This window comes from Cavia porcellus, unplaced genomic scaffold (assembly GCF_034190915.1).
Source record: "Cavia porcellus strain 051 isolate PalLab524CR breed Dunkin Hartley unplaced genomic scaffold, mCavPor4.1 scaffold_5, whole genome shotgun sequence".
In the NCBI taxonomy this organism is placed as follows: domain Eukaryota; kingdom Metazoa; phylum Chordata; class Mammalia; order Rodentia; family Caviidae; genus Cavia; species Cavia porcellus.
This window is the reverse complement of record NW_026947488.1, coordinates 48,218,463-48,243,376: the sequence shown is the minus strand read 5'-3', so window position 1 is coordinate 48,243,376 and position 24,914 is coordinate 48,218,463. Positions and strand designations below refer to the sequence as shown.

The following is a 24,914-nucleotide window of genomic DNA, read 5'->3' as shown; positions in this document are numbered from 1 at the left end:
GAGAGCTGGGGCTTCGGCCGAAGCTGCCCACCAGACACGAGCAACGTCACGGAGCGCTGACACCGGATGCAAGTGTTTAAGTGAATCTCAACTCTTTTATTTATTTGTTTGCTTGGTTTTGGCGGTGACTCATTCCTGGCCCTGCTCTGCAGCCTGCCACCTTTTAAGGTGACCCTGGGCTGGCGCGGCGCGGGCGGAGGCCAGGGCGCACGTGGCCGCACTGCCATTGGCCCCCGCCGCCCTCGCGTCCCCGCCCTGCCGCCGCCCTACGCCCCGCGCGCCGCGCGTCGCCCGCCCTGCGTGCCAGTTGCTGACAGCCGCTGCGCCGCGAGTTCCTCTTCTCCGCGGGAGGCAGGTAAACGCACCGCGCGGGCAGGGGGCGCCGCGATCCGGGGGCGCCGCGATCCGGGGTACGGCAGGGGAGCGGGACACCGAGGCGCGAGGGCGCGGCGGCCTGGGCGACCCGGCATGGGAGAAGCTCGGCTCGCGCGCGTGGCGCGTCTCAGGCCCGGCCGGGTGCCCGGCTCTTTGGATGACGCCGCACGGTTTGCCTTTCTGGCTAGGAGACCCCCCCTTTTTTATTCAGAATGAGGGGTTGGGAGTGACCTCCGGAGAGGTATTGTTGATCCCGGGATGTCTGATTCTCCCTCCCTTGGGGTCGCGGGTGGGCTTGGGGTATCTTAAGGGGAGCCAAGAAGGGCCGCGCGCAGCGCCGCTAGGACGCTCGCGGGGAAGCAGAGGAGGCGTCCAGACTCCCCGCCGTTTGCGGTTCTCGGAGGCAGCGCGCAAGGCCTGAGCCTCTTGGCCAGGTCGGGCAACTCCCCCGGGGCCCGGAGTGCTAGCCGCCGCCGCCTCAGGAGGCCGCCCAGCCCGGCATCCCCAGCCCGACCATCCCAGGGGCCCGCAGCCGCGAACCTTGGTCACCTTGGGGACCCAGCCGGAGCTCGGGGCGGGGCCTCTAGTCCCCACGGGCGGCTTCTGGGCAACCTCCTCTCTCCAGTTCGAGTGACCAAGCTGCTGGGGATGGGAGTCTGCGACAAGGCCTTAAGGTCTGGATCCCACCCCAGCTGTGCCTGTGGACCCACTGCTGCACTGGTCACATGTGCCCTGTCCTGGGGGAGGGGGATGACCCGGGGATTTGGGGGCTGCAGAGGAGAGGACTGGGTCCTCTCAACCTGAGCAGCAGGCATCTATCAAAACGACAGGAGGCAGACTTAATTTTTACTGCTCTTTTGATTTTTCTCTTTTTTCTTTACGGTAGTGGTAGAGAAAATAATTCTACCACGTGATTCCACCTGCATCACTTTCTTCCTCACCTTCCCAAAATATCTGCTTTCTCGTTTTCAGTGTCAAGCACAACACAGTGCACTTTCCTCCCTGTACTGTGAATTATCCTGATGGCTACTGTGATTTTCGTGTATTTAGCATACCATAGCTTACTAAGCAGTTACCCATGTGCTGAACATTTGATACGTTTCCATGTTCCTTACCAAAAAAAAAAAAAAAAAAAAAAACTCCAGGTAGAGTAGGATTAAAAATTTATATAAATCTGATTATCTGAAAAGTAGGAACAAAAATTGATTAAGAATAGCAGGTATCTGGAGAAATTAATGACTCCGTTTTGAAACAGGAAAAAAAAATCACCAAGGAAAGGAACAATTTTATCTACACAAACACTATGATTGACTTTGGTGGTATCGGAAGTTGAACCCATTCCTTTTGCACTGAGCTACATTCCCAACCCTTTTAATTTGTTGAGACAGTGTCTCGCCAAATTGCCCAGACTGAGGTTTGAACTTCTGAACTTCCTGCCTCAGCCTCCCAGAGAGCAGGGATTATAGATGTAAACCACCGTGCCCGCATCACTGATCAGATCTTAATGGGAGAAAGCATTGTTAGCCTTTCCAGAAAAGGGAGAAGCAACAGGAATGAGGATGAGATACATACCTTACTGGTATCAGACTCAAGTTTTCCTTATTTGTGAAAGGAAAGTAACAGACTATACTGTTACTTTTTTTTTTCATTCGAACTCAGGACCTTGCACTTGACAGGCCGGCCCTTGTACTGCTGAGCTATAGCCCCAGCCCCATACTCTTAAATGAAATAAATGGGACACATTGTCTCTCTGGTGTGAGAAACAGAACATGCAAATAAGAACCAAAATGCATAACAGATACTGGGAAATAGGAAGAAATTGTTCAAATGGGAAATGGAACTAGGAAGGGGGAAGAGGAAAGAAAGAAAGGGACAAGAAAGAAAGGAGAAAATGGAAGCAAACCTTTGTAAACAAAGAGAGGAAGAGGAATTGAAAGGAGGGAATGGAAAAAAGAATCAAGATATAGCATGCACAGGTACCAGTTTCCTATGATAATTGTGATCATTGTGTGCCTAAATTGTACCATAAGATTATTTTTTTAAATGATGAGTAAGCTACAGAATAAAATGCACATTAAGGCAGGTTTGAGTTATTGTTTTACATCCATTAATAAAAACAACCTTAAGAGTAGCTTCTCCTGGCAAGGTGGGGGAAAATCAGCATGGTCAGCTATCGGGGCAGGGCACGGGAAGGGCTTTGTGGTTAGACTGACAGCTCTGAAAACCTTTAGTGGCTATGGACATTTTACCTAGTTTCCTGACTTTGCTGTGAAAAGGAGAAAATGGTACCTGCTTCCTGGGTGTGTGGCAAAGATTAACTTTAATGGTCTATGTAAAACTGGTACAAATGTTTGTATAAATGTTTGGTACAAATGTTTCTTCTGCTCCCTGTTCCCACTCCACTGGGACCTTGTGAATCAGTGCAAATGTACAAACCTTTTATAAAGCAATTGGGTGACACATGTTAATTGGAAGCTATGACCCAAAAACCCACTTCAGGGAATTTACCTGTGGTGGAAGAAACAAACGAGGAAAAAAAAGAAAAAGCCAAACACAGGCATCCATTCCAAGCAGAATATTCTAAAATTAGAACCTCAATGTATAACAGCATGGCAGCTAAGAAAATCATGACACATAGCTGAGAGGAACATTACATAATCATCAACACGTATGGCTTTGGAGCCCGTGCTGCTTGGAGAAAAACCAGCAAGTCAAAGCATGGGTCACTGAACCCTGTGCCTGTTTGCCCATACACGAAGCAAGAACCTGGAAAGTGTTGATGGAAATTACATATAATGATAGTGGCCACTGATATATTGCTTTTATACTAATGTTGTTTTTAAGTAATTCACAAGTTTTAGTTTTTAATCATTTATTTACTCGTTTCCAGTGTGGGGTTTGAGCCCTGGGATTAGTTTCCATTTTTAAAATAAATCCCTACTAGTGAATAGAACACAGGGTCAGCCAGCACTCAGGAAGCTGACCAGGAGGACCGAGACCAGTCTGGGCAGGTTAGCAACTTAGTGAGACCCTGTTTCAAAATTTAAAAATGGAAAAGGAGCTGGGGGTGTAGCTCAGTGTGAAGGCCCTCAGTTTAATCCCCAGTACCACAAAATAAAAAATGAACCCAAAGATTTCTGTGTGTTAGAGAAAAAGGGAGCACTGGTTATCGTGTTCTCTTCCTAGAATAAAACATTTTCAGCTGACCTTGTTTCCTTTATCAGATATCATTCCATTATGCTGTCTTGGGTAGATTTATTAGGAATTATTTACTAATTTTTTTTGGTAAGAATCAGTTCTTAGGTTCATTTAACAATTCTGCTTTTTATTGCTGTTGTTTTGAAGGACGCCTGAGTATATATTTCAAAACTGAACAATTTGAGCCAACCCAAAGGATTCTGTCTTCCTAGAGGCACGAGTCAAGGCCAGGTGAGTTACAACAGATTGTGTGCACCCCGGGGAATCCTGCGATGGTTGGAAGCCTCCACCTGTTCAGGAAGTGGGAGTGGGAAAGGTTACGATAACAGCCCTTGCTCTGGGGAGATTGGGTAACACACTTAGCACATTCTTGTTTCTTATAAAATCAGCTTGATTTTCCAGAGCAAGGACCGCAGCTTGCTCTAGAATTATGCTGAATTGTGTAAATGAGCAACTATTTTGAAAATTGTGTAATAAAATAATAACATAAATATTTCTGCCCCAAATTGACAAAGCCTATGATTCTCAACCAACTGACGAAGCTAAGGTAAAAGGTTTTTCTAAACTGAGTTTTAACTTACTGGTTCCATTCTCCCTGTCCAGATCTTATTTCTTTTCCAAGGCAACAATATCAGCTGTGAACTGCTGCATATTAAACATTCAAAACACGTCTGTGGCAAGTCCCGGATGGCTATAGCATTGTAAACCTCAAATGAATAGCGTGTGTAGCAGCCCTTGCAATTGGAAGAGTTTTTCCCCCAATTTGTTAAATAATCCTATTTGTCCTACTGAATTCTACATTGCTGTTATGATAGTGTGTGAAACGGTCCTTTTCGTGCTACGTGTTATGCTATTGTGTGATCACTTCTAGGAAGTACGCTTTTATGAAAGGCAGTAATACATGTTAAGTGTTAGAATCCTGGGAACCTGGCTATGAAGCCTGACCAGTCTCCTGGGAAGCTGTTATTGCCCATAAATCCCTCTGCTGGACTCTGTGTGGCTCAACTTTGTTGGGTTCTAGGAATGTTGTTTTTTAAACATTTGCTCTTTTCAGTTCAGGGCTGGGCTATAAGGTACTGGTAAAGAAAAAAAAAAAAAAGCCTGCCTTGATTTTTCTTAAAAAGATTGCCTGGCTTGCATCAAAGTCTTTAAGGGTCAGTGGCTTAAGATAAAAGTATAACAAATAATGGGCTGGGGATTTAGCTCAGTGGCATAAGTGCCTGCCTTGAAAGCACACGGTCATGAGTTTGATGCCCAGTACAAAAAAACGCAATAAAAAAGAAAGTATGACAAATAGGACTCAAAAGAGACAGATATTTCCCTGAGGACGCTGAGCTACTGGTGGGGACAGTTTGGATCTTTGTCACTTCCCAGTTGAACCAATGCAACTTCAAGTCATAGTGTGTTGCTCTAAGATCAGGTTTGGCTATTAGCCACTGCCTTGCTGGGCTAAAAGACTTTGCTTGCTGCATTTGGATCTTGGCTCCGTCCTCCTGGGCTGTTGTGATCTTGGAACAAGCTCTGACCTGTTCTCACTCTCAGTCCCCATTGATAAATGAAAATGGGATAAATGGGGCAATTTCTGGATCTTTCTGTACCTTCTCTATAGTTCCAGAGCTCTGCCATTCTGCTCTTGCAGCCAATGTCACATGATTTTATTGTACTTTTGCATTGTAATGTCTGGCAAACCTGTGCTCTCTGAATTTCCATCTCATTCAGAATATTTGCGGTTATTTGTTAAGTACTGGGGATTGAACCCAGGGCTTTATGCTTACGAGGCAAGTACTGTATGATTGAGCTACACCTCTTGTCTACACCTTTTAATTTCTAATATAATTTCAGCATTTTTTAATAATGCTGTTTGAATTTTTACAAGACTATGTTGACCGTAGAAATATTTGAAAGTAAATTTGATACCTTTCAATATTGTTTTCTATGCAAAAACTATTCTCTTTTTCCAGTCCTCTTTTATGTCTTAGTAAAATTTTATAGCTTTCTTCTATAAGTTCTGCTGTTTATTTTGAAGATAATCCAAGGCATTTTAAAGTTTTATTGCCATTGTTTTACTGCCAGTAATTCTTTGAAACAGTTACAGCTGACTTAGGGACTCTCTGGGCTTTTTGTATGTTGATTTTAAAAATTATCGCCTTAATGAGCTCACTTATTTAAGATCTTTTTGAGCTGTTGTTCTGGATTTTCCAGCCAGAAAGTTACAGCTATATGAACTTTCAGAAGAATCTAAAATAACAGCAGCAATAGGCTACATTATTACCTGGTTCAATACATTAATGAGACTGCCTTGCCTGATCAAGTTCCCTTGGGGTGCTGGCTCTGCATCTATGATAGCCCCTCTTGATGCAAAGGGACCGACCCTACCAACCCTATACAGACGTTTCTGTGTGCGGTGCTGGACACTGAACCCAGGCTCCACCACTGAGCCGCACTCCCTCCACTTGTAAAAACCTCTTTGTTCTTTTTGTATTTTGACAATGCTGGGGATTGAAATTAGGGCCTCGGCACGCTAGGCGAGCACTGTAGCCCTGAGCTCCTCAACGACCCTTTTTATTTTATCTTGAGAGTTTCCAGGCTGACCTGAATTTGCAATCCTCTTCCTTGAGCCTCACAAACAGATGGTATTACAGGCACATGCCACCAGGCCTGGCTTCCTATACAAAATTTTAAAAATAGCTTCAATTTTTTAAGAAAATCAGAAATTGATGTTAATTTTGCTTGAAAACTTCTCAACATCTGCAGAAAAATCTTGAGCTTTTCTTTCCTTAACCCGTTAATGGATTCCCTGATTGTTGAGCCAGTTTTTAATTAGTGAAATAACCCTTACTCGTCATAGCCTATTCTCTGTAGCTGAGCTATTAAAATTGGTTGGATGGTGTTGCCTTTTGGCCATGCCCACCCTGTCACTGGAGGCTAGACAGCAGGGTGACTGAGTGCCAGCCTTCACACAAGGGTTCAAATCCTGACCCTTTATCCCGATGCCTGTGAACACTCACCTTCAGGTGAAGACACCCAAATACACAGGCTCACTGAGCTCTGGGTTCCTACAATAACAGTCTATAATGATACTCTCACTTAAGTATCCAGAGATATGGCAGGGTCTGCATGTCCAAACTAAAACCCTTGGGTTTGTTACCTAACAACAGCCTCCACCCAGTTTCTCTTGGTTCAGAGGTATTGTCGCCATCTACCTCCCTGATTATAAAATCCACAAGCCTGAGCAGCTCTCATTCCTTAGTCATATCAACAAGTCTGTTGATAACAACACTGGCTGTTTCTGCAAAATACATCTCATTTATTCACAGGTCATCGGCCACATCTACACCATCCCAGGGAATACTGCCATCTTCCTCCTAACTGGTTTCTCTGTTCCCTTTCTTACATCACCACATTTTCTTCTTTGCGCTATGATTAGAGTGAGCTCTTGGAAACACAGTCCTGTTCTGTTACTCTTCTAAGACAGTTAACCACAGCCTAGCAGTCTGCTTGCCTTCTGTCTCTTAAGGCTCCAGACCCGATATCCTTTCAGTCCTTGAACCCACCAACCTAAATATTATACTCACTGTTGTGAACTCAGCCCCTCGCATAATACTGGAACCTTAGACACCACTTAAAATATGTATGAAACTATTAGGATTGTTTTGTTTTCTGTTGCTATAACAAAATACCTGAGGTTGAGTGACTTTATGAAGAGAAAATTTTTAATTCTGGAGATTCCAGGGCACAGAGCCAGCATCAGTTTGGCCCTTGTAAAGGCCTCGTGCTGGATGACATTACAGTGGTGAGAATGCACGTAAGGAGGAGAGATTATATCACCAGACAAGAAGCCAAGAAGTGATGCAAAGCTGGGCTCACTCTTAGAGGAACTCCCTTTCCAGAGAATTAATACACTCCTAGGAGAACCGCCTTAACCCCTGCTGTGGCAGCATCTCCCAATGATGCTTCCAATAATCTTGATTTTATTTAGAGGGTGACATCTCCTGGGTTTTATTTATTAAATTCTATTTTTATCTCTATTATTTCTTTATTTCTGTGACAGTTTATATGAATTTTTGTCTTTGTGGTGTTTTGCTTTGTTTGGTTTTTTTGAGTCCCACCGTCGTCTGGCTAATTCTCATGCCGCGTGCTGAGCTGTATCCGGCGAGCCACGTGGTGCCCTGTAACCCCTCGCCCTGCTCTCTTGCTGTCTTTCCACTTCTCTTTGTTTTCCCAGCTGCATGCAGGTGATATATTGTTTTTGTCTCATTTATCAAATTCTTAATATTTTGAGTATCTTTTTATAAACTCTAAGCTTCTCACTTCTGCAAATTACCGGTTTATATCTTTTGGCCATCCGACCAGTAGAATTACCGTCTCTTACTGCTTTGCGAAAATTCCTTGTAGATTCTAGAAATAAATGAATCCTCTGTTGGCTTTAACGTCTACAAATACTTTTTACTTCTGTCTTCACTTTCTTTTGACTTTATTGACAATGCTCTGCATAATGTTAAGCAAGAATTCTTAAGTTTTATGTAATCAGACTCATGAATTATTTGCCTTTGAGTTTGTGCTTTCTGCCTAGAGAAAAGCACACTCCTTCAAGTCACAAAGACATGTGTTTGTATTTTCCCCCCAAATACCATAGTTTCACTTTTTCATGTAGATCATTTGAAATATGTATTTGTAGAGTGAGAGTTTAGAGTGAATCATGTGGCTCTTCCTAATTTTACTACAAAGAGAAAAATACTCTTACAGCTCTCGTGTAAGGTTTGAGTCCCTCTTAAATGATCCTCTAAATGAAATGATCATTTCAGTTCTTTTCATAATTAAATGTTGCTTTTCTTTTCTCAACTGATTTTGAAGTGATAGATTCTGCACCCAGCTTATCCAGTTAGCAGTATTTGGCAGAGCGGCAGCTCTGCAACTCTGCCATCTGTTATCTCTGCAAGGACAACTCCCAGAGGTGGGGTTCGTGGTTGTTCCTCAGCTCCAGACCCATGACACTCATGTCTGCTGTTATCTCTGCTCCCACATGTAGTGTGACAGCGTTGCCAAAGCCACACCTTTTCTCCATCTCCCTCCAGACCGGCTGGCCATTCTGTGTCATGGCCACACAGTTGCCTAGTCCAGAAATGGGGTGCCAGTTCACCTCTTCCAGTCCCCAGCTTCCAAGTCAAATCCTGAGCTTGTAGAGGTCCCTGTGGGTCACACTGCCATCCCAGACTCTCCTTCCCCTGGCCAAAGCCAACAGCTTCTTTTACCTCCCTCCCTGTACCAGCCTGGTAACTAGTCTCCCTGCCTCCTGCTTTACACACACATGCACACACGTGTACACACACTTGAGTCTCAAGTCCATTTCCCACAATGCTCTTCCTGAAAGAAGAACTCAAGAACCCAACCTCCAGTGCCTTTAGCTCTAGACCAGCCTCTCTCTCGACTTATGATTAGGCTGACATACGGCGCAGCATCCTGCTGGGACGCTGGGCACTAACAGTGTTGGCACAGGAGTCAGTACCTGTCTGCCTGGCCTGACCTCCACTGCTCCCCATGACGTGCTTACCATTGGTATTCTCAGTTTTTCATCCACTCAGGATTTATTTTGCATGTTTTTGAATCCAGTAAAATAATAAGCATAGAGTAAATAAGATACTGAGTAGCCGTGACTGCTTTGGAAAGAAATGTAGCAGGATAGGGTGAGGGTGGGGACACTGACTTAGGTAAATCGGCATGAGGACCGTGTCAGTGGCTGGGGGATAAGCCTTTTGGGCCCAGGGGACAGCAGGGGTAAAGGCCCAGAGCTGGAGTCATGCTTGTTGGGTCTGAGGAAGGGCTGGAGGTGGAGAGAGGGGGGCAGCAGAGCTGGGTCGAGTGTGACCTGGCCAGCGTGGCCAGGACTTTGCATGGAGAGCACCAGTGTGGGCTGGCGAGAAGCAGGGAGGCTGTGAGGACTCAGAGAAGTGGGAAATGGAAAGGCCCAGGGGCTTAGGATTTACTCAGGGCAGATCTGCAGATAGACCACACTTACACTGTGAGAGGAAAAACTCAAGAATAACTAAGATTAGGAGCTGGGGATTTAGCTCAGCGGCATAAGCGCCTGCCTTGCAAGCAGGCAGTCGTGAGTTCGATCCCCGGTAGCGATAAAAAGTAAAAAGACCAAAAAAAAAAGAATAACTAAGGTTGTTGGTGGCATTTGGCTCACTAAGGTTGAGTGGAATGAACAGATATTGATGTAAGAAAAAAAAAAAGAAAGAAAGAAAACTCTTGGAACCAGGAGCTGTAACCGAGGGGACAGTCCCCTAGTTGGGTTCCCTAGGCTGTGTGAACAGCATACGCTAAGAGCTGGGGCCCATGAGAAATGGGGAGTCAGTCATGAGGCCTGCAGGACACTAGGCGGTGAGGGCTGTAGGAGCAGGGACGGGGACTGTTTAGCCTGTCCCCAGCCCTGCCCCTGTGACTGCCAGCCAGCCAAGCCTTCAAAACGCTAACTGGTAAGATCTGAGTAATCTCACAAGGTATAATTTTACTGATGACCACTAAGACAGCACTTCTGGTTTCAGTAAAGCTAATGGAAATGTAGGCAGGATGTGAACTCATTTCTTTGTTTAGTGATTCTTCCTGTAGATATTACTCAATTTAGTCATTAACTACGCAGGATATGAAAACTAATTTTCTAATTCTTAAAAATTCTGTAGTAACCCTTTGCTGGGTGTGGCAGCATGTGCCATGCTAGGTTTTGTGACACACGGTGATATTCTGGAGCATACGATTTGACCTAGTGGACAGTAGATACTGTTGGTATCTTCCTACTCTGTGTCTTTGGATGTAGCCCTTGGAACTGAGCACTAAGGCAATGAGATCTTTAATCTGAAAGGAGGTTTGTAATTTGATGAAGGCCATTCTGCAAAGGGTCATAAGTTATGATATTTGGTTCATCTGTCAGTCTCTAAACTGTGCTAGTCCTGCTATGTAAGATTTCTCTTATACCAAAAACTAGAAGAAATCACTTACAAAATATCAAATGCTGAACTAAAAATCATTCAGCAAGTATGTGACTGCACCTACTGTCCGTGCTGCCCACGGTAAAGAGCTCCATGCCTCGGTCTATAGAGAGCAGTGAACTTACAAGTAAACTTGTACAATCCTGGGTGTTTCCTTTTCCTAGTAAAATCATACTGAGAATGCCTTTGAGGAAACCTTTCTTGGCATTTTCAAGTTCAAGGATACTGATTGCTTCACTTAACAAAATCTAAGGTGTCCTGCTGCATGCCAGTCACTGCCCCCACCCCCAAGGGCACGGCCACAAACAAGGAAAACTTCCTCCCTCCCTGCCGACATCCCTGCAGAAGAAAAGAAGTGCAGCTGTTCTCACTGGGTGCTTCCTAACTAGCACCAGGCTTAAGCCTTCGTGGGCCACACTTCAGATCCACAAGGCAGCCCCCACTTCGGAGTGATCTCTACCCCTAGCACCTGCCTGTGACTGCTTAGGTTCAGGAAATAAGATGCATATTGGAGGGATAAAGAGATCCCCCTGGTATAGCAGGCCAGTGGCCTTTAGAACCTGATATCCAGGGGTACAGCTTCCAGGGTTCCCAGAAGAACAAGCCCAGTTCCAAGAATCGCTTTTCTAAGAAGCTCAAAGCCATGCCCAGCCCACTTGGTAAGGGGAAGGGAGAACAGTTTCTCCCAGACAAGATGCAGTTGGCCAGTTGGAGGCTCTGTTCCACTGAGCGATGCTGCTGACATTCCGCCTTATCAGATCTCCAGGAAACAGCTAGCAATTTCAAATTTGCCTCAGTGAACAAAAACGAGATACAGGAACAACCCACTTTCTGGGCCCACTCCTGTCTTTCTTAGGCAGAAACTGTCTTTCTCTCAGTAAATATTTCCTACTCTTAAAAAAATGAATTACACTTCTCTTTCCTTCTGATCGCTTTTTGCCTCAGTGCAGTCTGGGAAAGGCCCAGGATGTAAGATGTGTGTGACAAGGGGCTGGCGCTATTGCTGCGCTCTCATCCGTCAGGCAGCAACGTCAAGCGGTTTCAGTGTAAATTCAGGACGCTGATGCCCTCTTCTTCCTTTTGCAGAGCATTCATCATGGCAAATGCCGGCTGCTGGCTGCTGGTTCTTTTTGTGGCCACATGGAGTGACACTGGCCTCTGCAAGAAGCGACCAAAACCAGGAGGAGGGTGGAACACCGGGGGCAGCCGTTACCCATCCCACAGCGGGGGGACCTGGGGTCAGCCCCATGGAGGTAGCTGGGGCCAGCCTCATGGTGGTAGCTGGGGCCAGCCCCATGGTGGTAGCTGGGGACAGCCCCATGGCGGTGGCTGGGGCCATGGAGGTGGCTCGTACAATCAGTGGAACAAACCCAGTAAGCCCAAAACCAACATGAAGCACATGGCGGGGGCTGCGGCGGCCGGGGCAGTGGTGGGGGGCCTTGGCGGCTACATGCTGGGGAGCGCCATGAGCAGGCCCCTCATCCATTTCGGCAGCGACTATGAGGACCGTTACTACCGTGAGAACATGTACCGTTACCCCAACCAAGTGTACTACAAGCCCGTGGATCAGTACAGCAACCAGAACAGCTTTGTGCAGGACTGTGTCAACATCACGATCAAGCAGCACACGGTCACCACCACCACCAAAGGGGAGAACTTCACCGAGACTGACGTGAAGATCATGGAGCGCGTGCTGGAGCAGATGTGTACCACGCAGTACCAAAAGGAGTCCCAGGCTTACTACTACCACGGGCGGGCCGGCCTGGTGCTCTTCTCCTCCCCACCCGTGATCCTCCTCATCTCCTTCCTGATCTTCCTGATAGTGGGATGAGGGTGTCTTCCTCTTTTACCATCTTCTGCATCTTGGTCCAGATTGGAGGAGGGGTGTCCAGCAGCAGCCCTTTTAGTGGTGGCATCTCATTCTTGCTTCTCTCTTTGTCCCCCATAGGCTAATACCCTTGGCACCAAAGGGCACTGGAAAATATAGGGTAAACCCAGATGCTATGTGTTCAAGGCCTCTCTGAGTCCCTCTTGGGCCAGTGCAGGCCAGTAAGAATGTAACAGCAAATAACCATCAGTTAATGTAGGTTTATTTTCGGTCTGGTGCCCCAGGTTAAGGCGGAAGCAGGTCTCCAGTTGTCACACACCTTTGTCTGAATGGCTATGGCTGCTTCGGCAGCCAGAGCTCAGGGCATAAATGTTCCAACTTAGCAGCAATTTTATAGCAGTTTGGAAATTTTTTTCTCTTCCACTTTAAGAAAACCTGACAGCATTTCTGCCACATTTGCAAAAAGGCCACGTGATACTCATTCAAAAATCTGAAAAGCAAACAGTAGAAATTCTTCACCTCGGGCTGCAAGCTCAGCCTGCTGGAGTGCATGTCCTGTGCCCAAAGCCTTTTGCGGCACGGGCTGCACAGCAGTTGCTGCATCCAGAGGAAAATAATTGTGCAATCCTAGGCCTCCAGGCAGAGGACACAGTCACAGAAGGTGAGCATAACTGTCACACAGACTGAAGGCTTCTGGGACTGAAAATTCCGCATTTTCAAATGTTGCCTTGGAAACCGCCCTCCCATTTGGGCTGCGTAAAGCATCCGCATGTGGCACCCTTTCTTTAGAGACATAACACAGGTACCTGAGGCAAAAGTTAAATTACTTGCTACACACTGGAGGCAAAGCTTCTTTGTTCAAAATTTACTAAAAAGTGGAATGATTTCAGCCTCGTTTGGGAAGGAACCAGGAGCTGATGACTCCAGGGAAGCAGCAGGTAGAGAGCTCAGGCTCTGGAGGGTTGTGTGATGAAGAAGTGGCAGTGTGCAGACTAGAAGTGCTCACAGTTCTTCATTGCTGTCTCAGAATTGTGCAAAACCAGAATTAGGTCGAGTCCTTAGTTTCTGTAATTTGTTTTTAAATCCAAGAACAAGGAGACAATCTAAAAAAAAAGTTGTAGAGATCAGAAATATGTTCCATTCCAAGTGGAAAAAGAAATTCTACTCCTGTTGTCAAATTAAGGCCAACTCTTCACTAAATTGTTCAATACTGTCACCTAGCAAACATCCGTTACTATTTTGCAATGTTATTGGCTTGCACTACGTGGGTATTCTATGTAAAACATACGTATAAAATATACATTGCATATGGCAAACTTAGAAGTTTTGTTTAGAGCAGTAACATCTAAAGTGTCTAATGCATTAGCCATTTCATAAGGCATTAAACCTAAAATGTGGGAACCCTCTGGCGTGGCCCCTAGGCTTTACAATGTACACTGAATAGTTTTGTATAAGAATCCAAAGTGGACACCACTAACTAGTCTTTGAAATCCGCATGTACTTTATATTTTCTATATTTGTAACTTTGCATGTACTTGTTTTATTGTATAAGAAGTTTGTAAGTGTTTACTATCTGACTGAAATTAAACCAAGCAAAAAAGACCCCGGCCCATTGGTCCAATTGTTTCACTGGTGCCCGCCCTGCATGGGCAGGATGGGTGGCACCTTCAGGCCCCCAGCCTCAGCTGCCTGCCCTCATCTTGTGCCTGCCCCATCCTGCACCCGTTCTTACTTCTAGCCACATGGACCAGCTCAGCTCTGCTCCCCTCTTTTCTAAAACGTCTGAGGGTGCTCAGCCCTGGGTGAAATGCAAAGACCCCATGAGGCAGGGAAATGGGAGCCTCACACTGGGGACATTTTTCTGTCCTGGATTTAGAAATCGATTTTTTTTTTTTTTTTTTTTTTTTTTGGTAGTATTGGTGACGGAACCCAAGGCCTCGTGCATGCCAGGCATGTGCTCTAACACTGGTTACAGTGAAACTTAAGCACTGAAGTACATACATAACTCTACCTGTAGGGTATTCTCAGGTCCTGGGACTCCCAATGACAGTCGCTCTTCTCACCTTCAGATCAAAAGATCACTGTGATTGTCACAGTCTTTCTGCTGGTACAACTACACAGGTTCCACTTCCCATTCTGCCACAGTGCTGTGGTGCTCGTGTTTACTGTTGGCAGTGGTTTTCTTAGGCAGCTGTTATTAACCACAGGCAGGAAGTAAACACACAAAATGACAGTGGTTGGAATCACTGTATTCCAGTGGAGGAGCAAGTCCCCCAGGAAATCACACTCAGGCCACAAACAGGGATTTAAGGTACTCACAGGTCAGAGAGAGAGATCCCACCCCACACAGACACCTGTAAGAGAAGGACTCAAGGCATAAATTTAAACAGGCAGCTCAAGAGAACCCCAGAGAGGGAAGGTGTGGGCAGCGCCCACACTAAGGCCAGGGTGGAGTTCACACGAGGAGGCTCTCAGCGATTCCACTGGCCCCTTTGAATGTCACCAGGTTAGAGTCCAGTGGATAAGAAGGGGAACTTCAGCTGATGCAGCCTTATCACCCATTGAGACATCAGAAAAACATGTTTAAAAAGTGCACTTGGGGCCGGGGGTTTAGCTCAGCAGCATAAGTGCCTACTTGGCAAACATGAGGTCGTGAGTTCGATCCCCAGCACCAAAAAAATAAAAGTGCACTGTGCAATGTCAGTTTCCTGCAGTAATCAGAGGATTGACTTTGTGTTAGGACAGAGTGGTGAGTCAATTATCCTGAGATCCATCACTCAAAAAGCTGCTGAATAAAGTGACACGAAATCCCAAAAGCATGACTCTCAAATGGGCCTCTAAGTTGATCCTTAAGAGAATTTCCAGAGCTATTTCCACTCTATCCTTCTGACCATTTTCCTAATTATTTAAAGGTAAGCCATTCATTATCTGACAATCTTCATTTCTCAAAAATAGCCCACCTATGGGCTGGGGATTTAGCTCAACGGCATAAGCGCCTACCTTGTAAGCACGCGGTCGTGAGTTCGATCCCTGGTACCGATAAAAAAAATATATATATATATATATATGTATATATAGCCCACCTAGAGTTGGGCTATACCTTAGTGGTGGTGCATAATGTGCAGACCCTCAACTCAACCCCAGCACACTCACACTCACACAGAGCTATCTAAGAAGATAAGTCTTTCAGTGCAGAGGTATTTGTAAAGCCAGAATGAATCATAGCCATCTGTGTCTTTCTCAGGCTCCCATGTTTTCCTTTCACCTCCAGTTCCTGTGATTTGTACAAAAGGAGTGTTTACTCAGAGAAGAAGAAAGAAATTTTAAAGTGACCCACATGCAGGTAACTGAGTGATCCCAAGAGCAGGTACTTCAGGGGAATTGCTTGGGGGTGCCTTTGCTTCCTCTTCCCTAGGAATGAACCCAAAGAAGTGTCCGCTACCCCTGACTTCACAAGCACCCCCAGAGGTTTGGATGCCCAAATGCTGATGTTTGGCCCAAGAATTTGCATTTCAAATAATTTCCAGGTGATGCTGGTGTGGACATGACATACGAAAATCCACTGCTCTACAGGAAGATGCAAAAGAACCAGAAGGCTACCCAGCCCTGAAATATGCCCAGAGCTGTATAGATGCCAAGTCTCTGCTTGGAGCAGAAAGCTGGGAATTCTCCCTACAAGGGGAGATACTCAGATCCCACTGTCTGCTTCCTCAAACACATTCCAAGGGCCCAGCAGGTCAGAATTCAGGCCCAAATCATCCGTTTATCCACCTGTCCTCCCCAGGGTGGACAACACCACAGGTGTACACACCCAAGGCTCCTACAGGTAGCTGTTTGGGTGTGGCTGTTTGAGGGAGCCACAGAGAGGCTTAAAAGCATGGGCTGGGGGTCCACACCCGTGAACTCAAGGCCCTCACAGGGTGGAGTGGAGCCAGATGGGAAGAGATGGGTGGGACAGGCTGAGGGCCTCCCTTTGGGCTCCACCTCCAGGCCCTGCAAATGCTACAGGTAGTCCTGCCCGGAAGCTTCGGGGGAAGAAACAAAGGATTTTACAGTAAAATCATTAGTTTGTACAGATGTCTCCCAGTCATAAAAGTGTTTGTAAATTCTCCATAAAGCAAGAACTGGTCACATTAGGTTCTGGGCGTGGTTCTTGGCCCCTCCCCACCAGTTCACACCCTGGACAGTTGTTCCTCGCCTTCTTCCAGGGCCTCCATCCAATCGTCCACTTAGACCCCTGCTTCCAAGTGCCTTCGTGTGACCCTCTAGAAGTAGCCAGAGTTGCAGAAAGCTCTGGAGCAGGTGCTCAAATAATGCTTTCACCAGGCAGTTTGCTAACTCTTGCTGATCCCAAAACCACTGATGGTCCATCAGTTCAATTTAAAAAATTATAGTCAGACACAATTTAAACTGTAAAAACATAGCACTTTCCATACAATATTTTTGCGTGCTGCATGACAGCTAAAACTTGTGCTTTCAAAGAACTTTTCATTACTAGAAATGTGCGTAGTAAAATTTTAAGTGAAAATCAAAGTATGAGCCTTATGAGAGTAGGATAAGTATTTTTATGTAAAGCAAAGAAAAAATATGCAAAAATACAGGAAAACAAATACCAGAAGTGTATAGGCCTTAACATTAACAGTGATTATTGCTGGGTAGTGATAACAATGACTTTTACTTCCTCCTGCATTGTTTTATATTTTTCAAAAATAAACTCACAGCCAGGCATGGTGATGCTCACTTGTAACCCCAGCACTCAGACGACTGAGGCAGGAGGGTCACTGGGAGTTCAAGGCCAGTCTTAATTAACTACATAGCGAGACCCTGTCTCCAAAAAATGAATACAAATAAACTCACAGAGTAATTGTTAATTTTATGTGTCCAGGGGCTGGGGATTTAGCTCAGCGGCATAAAGCGCCTGCCTTGCAAGCAGGCAGTCGTGAGTTCAATCCCTGGTACCGATAAAAATTTTTTAAAAAAATTTTATGTGTCCATCTGACCGCGTCATGGAGTGGCCAGACTGAGCGATTCTGGGTGTGTCTGGGTGAGATCACCCATGAGTCCCAGATGGAATAAGCGGATCAGGTAGCCAGCATCCAATGGCTCTCAGCCCTTAAGAGAACAGAAAGATGGAGGAGGAGGAGTCCACCCCTCTTTGCTTCCTGCCTGGCTGCTTCCACTGGGACATCAGTCTCCTCCTGCCCAGGGACAGGGATATACTCTTGTCATCTGGCCTTTGGACTTGGCCCAAAGCTGCACTCTTGGCTTTCCGGCTTGAAGACAGCAAGTTGTGGCCTGGGGTTCTCAGCAGGAGCCAATCCCTAATGATGAACGCCTTCCTGCACGCGATGTCTTATTGGTTTGGTTTTTCGGAAGAACTCTAATACATACAGGTGACCAGATGAGTTGCTATTATTTTTAATTCCTTTCATGGCACAGAGCATCCCGTCCCGGAGGCCTCAGAGGCCCTGTCTCTGCTTTCTCAGAAGTGTCACAGCCGAGGGGATCGCGCACCACCCCCACGCCTGGCACTTGCTGTCCACAGCCTTGCCAAACCTCAGTGATCCCCAACCCGAAGCACCCGTTAGCATCCTCCCCTCAAACACCGCAGAAACGCTTTGCTGTTGTTTGTGTGGCTACTAAACAGTGCGGCGTGGAGGCCTTCCCTCTGCGCCTGCCTGGCTTCTGGTTTCTTCTAAGGACAGTCAGCCATCCGCCTTCACTTCACCTTCATCACCATGTTACATGAGATAGGACAGAAGAAATGAAGACAGCGAAAGGAAAATCACAGTTTCAAAACTGTGCTTTTAAGACAACTGCAGCTTGAGGCTGGAGATGTAGCTCAGTGGCACAGCACCTGCCTGACAAGCACGAGGTCCTGAGCTCAATGTCCAGAACACTCTTGCCCCACTCCCCAAAAAAAGAAGACCGCAACTTCAGGAGGTAAAGTTACCCAAAATTGGTATTGTATTTCCTTGGCTTATTTATGATTCTCTCCAGGCCCATCACAACCCAAATCCCTTAAGGAGTCTGTGAATCTATAAATTAACTTAGTTGATAAAATAAAGGGCAGGAACGTGATCTTAAAGGAACAGAACAGATTGATAATTCAAAGAACAGTTTTAAACAAAACACCTTGGATCACTCATTTTTTTAAAAAAAATGAATGGACCATTCTCTTCTCCTGTAAACCAAGATGGAACTTCATACAGATTCACAAATTCTGAAAGTTTCCATCCCTCAAAACCTAAATAGTCCCATGTCCACAAAACAGTGTATCTCCTCCTCTGAACACCTGCATTCCCTTCTGTGTATACTTTTTTCTTCTAAATAAATCTTTCCATGTCCCTTTACTAACTAGTCTTGAAAACTCTTCAGAATTGAGCTTCTTCACTTCCTCTTCTGGGACTCTCTCTGGACCCTGTCCAGTGACACAAAGATCCTTATCTCCAAATACAGTCACATCCTCAGGTAATGAGGAATTTTGTGGGTACACAATTCAGACACAATCTTTCTAGAAATATCCCAGTGTGCACTTGTGTACCAAGACCACGAGGATCTCTGGGGGGCCCTGAGAGTCTCCTACTGAAAATGGCACTGGGTGGGTCACTCTGTACCCTCAGGACGACAGGGTCACTGCCTGGCACTGGCCTTAGGCGTGCCCGTTACAGAGCAAATAAAAATGCCTGCATTCTGGACACAGCTCCTGAGCAATCCAGGTGCCCACCCCCCAGGGCTGGCTCCAAGTGAGGAGTTTCATGATCAACTGAACATGTTTAGTTTGGCTCATAGCCATGAAGTTGCAGGAGGCTGAGCCAGATACTGTTCTTCCCACACTGATGCATTGCTAAACACACCTGGCATGGAGCTGTGCTGATCATGAGTTAATGCAAAGTACCAGGTGTTCACCGGAATCCCGTGGGTGCTGGAGGGGGCTGGTGGCATCCCCAGACATCACACTGCAAAGCCCAAGGGCTGGAAGTGCCCTGTGCGTGGTGGCCACCCACACATAGAATGTGGCCACCCAGTTTCCCTCATGGCCAAGCTCACCTTCATGATGTCCCAGCTCCCCCACATTGGAGCTCGAAAGCCCCCAAGCGTCCCAGCTGTGGGCTGCTGGCCCCACTTGCTCCCCAGAGAACCTCAACCACAATTTCTTTCGCTAGCCCATGCCTTATTTCTCCTTTCCTCCTGCACATCTCTGAATCTGCTTTTACAGACACTCCTTGTTTAATAACCGAGCTCAGTTCCTGCACCTGGGTCAACTGGTTCGTTAATTGGATCCATCCCTAAATGAAGAATTGTATTGAGTTACATGCACTACAATATTCATAACAGAGAAATGGTCAAAAGAAACTCCACTTTGATGACTTCACTTTTATTTGCATAACTCTTACCTGCAGTACTATAATATATAGCAGAACATAAAATTGCAGACTGTACTGTACAGTACAATCTGCAAAAATCACAGTACTGCATAGACATGATACAGTGCACGAAAGGAGACAGTGAGGCTCTATTGACAAGATGCACAGAACTGTACCCGAAAACAGGTGTGCTGGGGTTAATGGTGATTGATAAACAACTTTATGAGCTGTGTGAAAAATCCCTGAATACACACACTGAAGAGGTGATGCTTCTGTGGTGGGAATCATGTGATCCCAGCGAAGCTGTGTGTGACTTTTCTTAAGCACAGAATTACCTCCCTATGAGCAGAGGCGATGCCAGCATTTGACTGAAGCTGAGGCTGTGTAAGCACATCTCTGCCACTTGCGTTTCTCACCTTTCTTCCAGAAAACAAGGGGAAAACATCACTCCCAATCTGAAGTCACCTGCGTTTATAACACGTCCTCTCTGGCACTGCGCAGAAGGGTCAGTGGCTATCCAGCATCTTCCACCCACTCTGGGAAACATCTGTTTCCTTCCATACTTCTTGTCTGCCCCGCCCAGCCTTCTCCACCTTACAGGGAGTGGTGCAGATGGGTCAGGACATGCCCGGTGACTCCAGCTGCCATGGAGAGATCCAGACGCATGGTATGACACAGGTCTTGCGAAACCGAGCCCCACATCACATTCCCACCCTCATCTCCACCTGCTCGCCAGCCCCAGAGGCTTCAGTAGGGCCTTTGAGAACAGAGCGTCTCTGTCTGAAGCACAACGTGTGCCATGTCACCCTTGCCCAAAGGCCTTCTGTGTCCCTGTCCTTCTCACCGGTGTCTCTCATAACTGCCTGGAACTTCCACTTGGGGTCAGGAGAGCAGCAAAGATTCGAGAGGGGCCTTGGCTCTGGGTAGAAAGGCTGAACCGTTTCCCTGTGGTTGCTAAAGTACAGGAGGATGCAGTCCCCAGGTCAAGGCCATGCATGGGGGAGGTAGGCCTGGCCTGGGAAGGCACCCCATTCACTCTGAAGACCAGTCAAATCGTTCCAACTCACCCTGGTCTGCACCTTAGGGCTCCTCTCTCAGTCTGCTTTGTGCCGTTACAGTAGAATACCTAAGGCAGTGTCATCTATGAGGAGCATACCTGTATTGGCTCACAGCTGTAGAGCCTGGGGAAGCCCAGTCCCATGGGACCTGTGAACCAGGAGGGCCTTCTGGGTGATATCACATGACAGAAGGCCAGAAAGCAAGAGGGAGCCAAACCTGACCTTTTACAGTGGCACAAATCCCACCCATGAAGGTAAAGCCTTGTGCCCTGATCTCTTTTGTTTGAGACAAGGTCTCATGAGACACTTCAGACTGGCTTTGAACTCCCTATGTGGCCCCCACTCACAGTGATCCTCCTGCCTCAGCCTTCCAATTGTTGGGATCACAGGCATGTGCCTCCTTGCTGTCTACATAGTCTTGAGTCTGTGAAAATGTGCTGAATTTTGTACTTGTGGCATGTGGCCTTTTATCTGCATGTACATTAGACTTTAACATGTTGGGTCCCCAGTTGCATTTCTTGCAGGATCCAGTCTCCACAGCTATCACTGCCAAAGAGGGATGTCCTGCTGCATTTCCCCAGCAGGGCAGGGGCGCCCTGAGCCTGGTCACTGCTCCTCTCCCTGAGCTGCCTGAGGGATTGCTTAGGTCAGCCCCCTGCCGAAGGCCCCGCCTCTGGCACCAACCTCTCCATCCTTGCCAGTTGCCTTCAGAGCAGCAAAGGCCTCATTAACATTCCTGCTGGGCAGGTAATTAACATGTGCGCACAGGCCTGTGGACTCACAGCAGCTTTTAGAGCACAGTTCGTGTTCTTTATAACATACGCAGGAGCACACAGAATTGTGATTCTAACAATGCAGCCCTGGATAAGCTGGGAGTGGAGGATTTGGCCCCCCTGGGACTGAGGGGAAGACTTCGTCTCAGTGTGAGCTTGGGGCTCCCCCAGGGACACCCAGAAAATGCACCAGCTGCCTTCCACAGAGAGCCAAGGCTGCAGCTGCCCTCCAGTCAGTGGTGATGAAGTCATGACAGGTAACGTGAGACAGGATGGGGACAGAAGTGACCTGGGCTCATGGCCACTCTCTTTGCAGCAACCACAGGCCTCCCTTGAGAATGAGACCTCGTGGGTCAATGTCACCACCTGAGACAAGAGCTGCCATCACTCACCACTTACCCAGTCCAGGTCCTTGGAAAGCCTTCCTTCTCCTCTAGGACATTTCCTTTGTTTACGGGAGAGAAGACACACTGCAAACCAAATTATCAGATTAATCATGCTTTGAACGACAGAGACAAGAAGAAAAGGGTGGGGAGGCTGAGGAGCTCTCGTGGACACCCTGAGAGACAGATGGCTTAAAGCAGGACTTTGCTGCTGTCACTCTGCCCCAAGCTTTGACTGTGCTCTCCAGAACCGACCTCCTCCTGCGCAAGTGGTTGCCCAGGCCTGCAGGGATAGGAGCTCCCCTCGCCCAAAACCCCACCTCCCTTGATTCTCCCCCAGCCAGCCAGCCCCCAACCCTCCACCCCAGCTCTGCCCTGAATCCTCTGAAACGCAGCCCCCAACTCAGCTGCCACCTGGCCAAGGAAAGGCGGACTGCAGAGGAGACAAGCCCCAGGAACACAGCATCTGCTTCTCCAATCCTGGTCGTCGGTGGGCTCAAGTCCTGCCTCCAGACCACTGCATGCCACAGAATTTTAACCCCAGCACGACAGGCCTTCTCCACACTGCCCTTGTGTGTTTGTTTTGTTCTGTTCTGTTTTAACTGCGTCCAGCTTTCGCACTTAGACCTGCTCAGAGTTCCTCTCCCTGCTTGTATCTGTCTCATCCTGCAGTGCTGTCACATGTTGGGCCTGAACCCCGGCAACAGCCTACTTGGGCAGCTTTGATCCATGCACAGATGTGACAATGTTGTCCTCACCCGGGTCAGAGGCAAAGAAGGGGTAAAGGGCATCGAGCTGCATTTAGGCCCTGGGCACTGCACTGGGTGTAAGGCAAACACTCAGAAGGAGTCACAGTCCTGCAGCTCCCGGGAGCCAGCAGAGCCCATGCCCAGCAAGGCCTGCATAGGGTGACAGCTAGAATGGGCTGTGGGGACTGTTAGACTAAGATGCTGAAAATTAAAATAATTGATTAAAAGATAATTAGCAAAAATAGTTAGTTAAAAGGATAGTTATTAGCAGTATTGTCATTCTGTACTGAGCTCGTTACCCTAGTAACCAAGCACCAACCACAGAGTTATAGATTAACTGAACGCATCGTCATGCTGTTCTGCACACTTCGTCCCCCTCCCCCCCCCGAAATAACCTGTGTGCTATGTCAACCTTTGTCCCCCTTGTAAGAGACAAATGACGCTGTGTCAACCATTGTTCCCTTTATGAGAGACAAATGTTCCTGGAATTGGCAGACCAGGAGCTATAATTGGCTAACCACCCACTGTGAAATGCCTCTGACCTCAAGCAAAGGGGACAAAGGCCCACCTTGTTTCTGTTTCTCATCGCTATGTACTTAATGATCAATGAGCTAATCATAAATGAACTATAAAAATCAGTCAAAATTCTAACTCAGTTGCACAGCTTTGCAAATGCCATCTGCACTGTGTCGCTGGGCCAGCTAAAATAAAAGCGCTTCTTTTAGAAAGACATCTTGCCCCATTTATCATCTTGGGGGTCTTGCCCTGTTTTTCATTATGGGGCCTTGTTTTTTGGGTGGGTTACAACAGGGACCCACGGCGGAGAAAACAGAGTGGGCCCCCTGTGACGGGAGAGGACACATTCTGCACAAAACAATAACCTACATCTAAGAATATGAAAGGTGAAAGCAAGTGAATGTCGTGACCCAGTGAGTCTGATACTGAGAGAACACACAGCAGCCAGTGGGAAGGTGCATGCGTGCTCACAGCAAGAGCCAGGCAGGGTGCACACACCTGTAACCCCAGCCTCGGGTCTGAAGCCAGGGGATCCCCGTGAGTCTGAGGTCAGCCTGGGATACACAGCAAGACCACATCTCAAAATACAAACAAACAAAAATACTGTTCATCAAAGCTCAAACCAGACACCACCCAAGCGCCCTCCAGAAAGAAGGGATAAGTGAATCCCTGTGAAATACTCCCACAGTGGCACAACTAATGCACAGCCTCTCGTGCTGTGGGCAAGCCTCCCAGGTGTACTGTGAGTGGGAGATTATGTTCAATATTATTCACTGATGGACACAACATGCATGGCATAGGAGGTAGGGTAGTGACCCAAGGGCCCCATGAGGACCCTTGGAGAGCACTGTGATGCTCAGAGTCATAATCTGTGCTCAGTTTGTAGAAATACATAACGCTGCACCCTTGCAAATGTGCACCTTTCTCATGGCTGCTAGACTTCAAGACCAAAATTATTACATCAATTCCTGGTCCAATGGGCGTCTGGTAAGAAGATGTTATAGCCTGGTGGCTTAGAAACAACACGAACTAATCCCTCACAGTGCTGGAGGCTACGAGGTGCAAAATCGAGGTGCAAAATCAAGGTGCAAAAGACCACTGTGCCTGCAAGGCCTGCTTCCTGCTCCCAGAGTCACTGTGCCCATGTGACAGAAGGGACGAGACAGCTCTCCCCGGCCTCTCTTATGAAGGCACTAACTCTAGACTCAGGGGCCCCACTCTCAGGCCCTGACACCTCCCACAGGCCCTCTCCTACTACCCCACCTTGGGGTAAGATCTGACATAGGGATTTTAACAGGACATACATGGTCAGGCCCTGGCAGCTGCCAGCTGTATAACGAGGACGATTTTCCAAGACGGATTTCATTCTTTCTCTATCCCTGGACCCTGAGCTGCTTTGCCTGGTTTATGCTCTGCCATTCGTGGCCCACAAGCCTGTGATCTCTCCACAAGCGGCCTCTCTGTACACGGTTTGGCCCACATGGGAGGTGCTGCCCTAGCAGCCACAGTCTCTGTGTTAAGGTACAAAGGCTCTTGTACGGCCCCTGCAGCATGCAACAGCAGCCCCCGTGGCATCTGCCCCACCCTTCCTGTTCTCCGCAGGAGGCTCCAGACACCTCAGCTCCCCTCCCACCCGGCCTCTAGGCTCATGCAACACTGCCTGCGTCCCAACCCCCGT

At 47.3% G+C, this 24,914-nt stretch overlaps 1 protein-coding gene and 1 long non-coding RNA gene across 2 annotated transcripts; both read left to right on the top strand.

Moving 5' to 3' along the window:
- The first annotated feature begins 204 nt into the window (after positions 1-204).
- Positions 205-13,992, top strand: Prnp (prion protein (Kanno blood group)). The gene is made up of 3 exons (XM_003476602.5): positions 205-355; positions 3,721-3,804; positions 11,649-13,992. The coding sequence occupies exon 3, from the start codon at positions 11,659-11,661 to the stop codon at positions 12,391-12,393; it is 735 nt and encodes a 244-aa protein (XP_003476650.1). The 5' UTR covers positions 205-355; positions 3,721-3,804; positions 11,649-11,658; the 3' UTR covers positions 12,394-13,992.
- Positions 13,993-19,761: 5,769 nt separating this feature from the next.
- LOC134476070 (uncharacterized) lies at positions 19,762-23,448 on the top strand. Its single transcript, XR_010047515.1, has 2 exons — positions 19,762-20,424; positions 21,905-23,448. It is a non-coding gene; the product is annotated as an uncharacterized LOC134476070 (long non-coding RNA).
- Positions 23,449-24,914: the final 1,466 nt, after the last annotated feature.

Coding starts and splice junctions, on each gene's coding strand:
- Prnp (XM_003476602.5), top strand. CDS start 11,659: ATGGCAAATGCCGGCTGCTGGCTGCTGGTTCTTTTTGTGGCCACATGG.